Source organism: Eimeria mitis, genomic scaffold (genome assembly GCF_000499745.2).
Source record: "Eimeria mitis Houghton genomic scaffold, Emh_scaff1534, whole genome shotgun sequence".
Taxonomy (NCBI): domain Eukaryota; phylum Apicomplexa; class Conoidasida; order Eucoccidiorida; family Eimeriidae; genus Eimeria; species Eimeria mitis.
Genome location: NW_013569681.1, coordinates 10,116 through 11,378, shown reverse-complemented (window position 1 = coordinate 11,378; position 1,263 = coordinate 10,116). Strand labels below are relative to the sequence as shown.

General features: G+C 46.6%; 1 protein-coding gene across 1 annotated transcript in view; it reads right to left on the bottom strand.

The window, feature by feature from the left end:
• Window positions 1-927: 927 nt before the first annotated feature.
• The window catches only part of EMH_0039060 (uncharacterized protein), a gene marked incomplete at both ends in the record, with an annotated part of 5,383 nt that continues 5,047 nt past the window's right edge, over window positions 928-1,263 (bottom strand). Inside the window, 1 exon segment of the mRNA XM_013495355.1 lies at window positions 928-1,263. Coding sequence (XP_013350809.1) covers window positions 928-1,263 — 336 coding nt within the window.

Sequence of the window (1,263 nt, the reverse complement as noted above, 5' to 3'; positions counted from 1 at the left end):
TGCATGCATGTATATATATATATATATATATATATATATATATATATATATATATGCACGCATGCATGCATGCATGCATGCATGCATGCATGTATATATATTTATTTGTTGAGTATTTGCATGCGTATGAATTCTTCATCATCTTCTCTCCATGGGTTCCACTGTATCCCCTTAAACTTAAAGGGGGCGAGAGGAGACAGAAAGAGGAGTCTCTTGATGGTTAATACTTCTTCTTTTGCTGGTCTTTTTGTTTGTTTATATATACGTATTGCATGCAGCAGCCTATTAGCTAGTTTTATACTAAAAGCAACAGTTTGTCTCGTGGTGTTTTTTCCTTTTTTTGTATATTCATATATATAATTTGTATTAAAAGCGGAGACAAAACGACCCCACCNGTGTTTTTTCCTTTTTTTGTATATTCATATATATAATTTGTATTAAAAGCGGAGACAAAACGACCCCACCAAAGGGGCAGCTGCATGCGCTCTCTAAATAAATATATAGAACATATAATATAATCAAGGGCCAGTGCATGCAGCCCCAAAACAGGCACAGCAACAGATGCTCTTGTTGTTTTTTTACTTAGTTTAGCTCTTGAGTAAGCCCCATTGGCAATGGTCTCTATACACTTGAGGAGACAGTCTGCATCGTGCTGGTTAAGTGTCTCCTTTTTCAGCAGCGCGCGTGCGTGGACCAGTGCGGACTGGACCAATGGTCCTCTCTTTCTCCTACCGAAGACAGCAGCAGGCTGCAGCAGCCGAGGGCTTACACCTGTCTCCACCACAGGGAGACGAACATATGGGTGGTTGTCGTAGTTTATATGGCTGCTTACTATACGCGGGTCTTCTATACCCTCCAGCATCTTGCTGCTGCTGCTCATGCTGCTGCTGCTCTTGCTGCTGCTGCTCCACATACCTGCAGCACCCTTCATGCTGCTGCTGCTGCTGCTGCTGATGCTGCCCCCATCCTCCACCTCCTCCTCCTCCTCCTCCTCATCTGTCTCTTCTTCTTCTCTACCCTCAGACATCTTGCTGCTGCTAGCAGCTCTTTTGCTGCTGCTGCTGCTGCTGCTGCTGCTCTTTGCATGCGCCTGCAACCCAGAGGGCCCTTCCCCTCCTGTGTCTCCTCTCCGTACCCTCTTTCCCTCTGTCTCCCCGCTGTCTCCTCTGCTGTCTCCTCTCCTGTCTCCTCTGCTGTCTCCTTCTCCTGTCTGCTCCAGCCAGGTGTCAGGCTGCACAGCAGCAGCAGCAGCAGCAGCAGCAG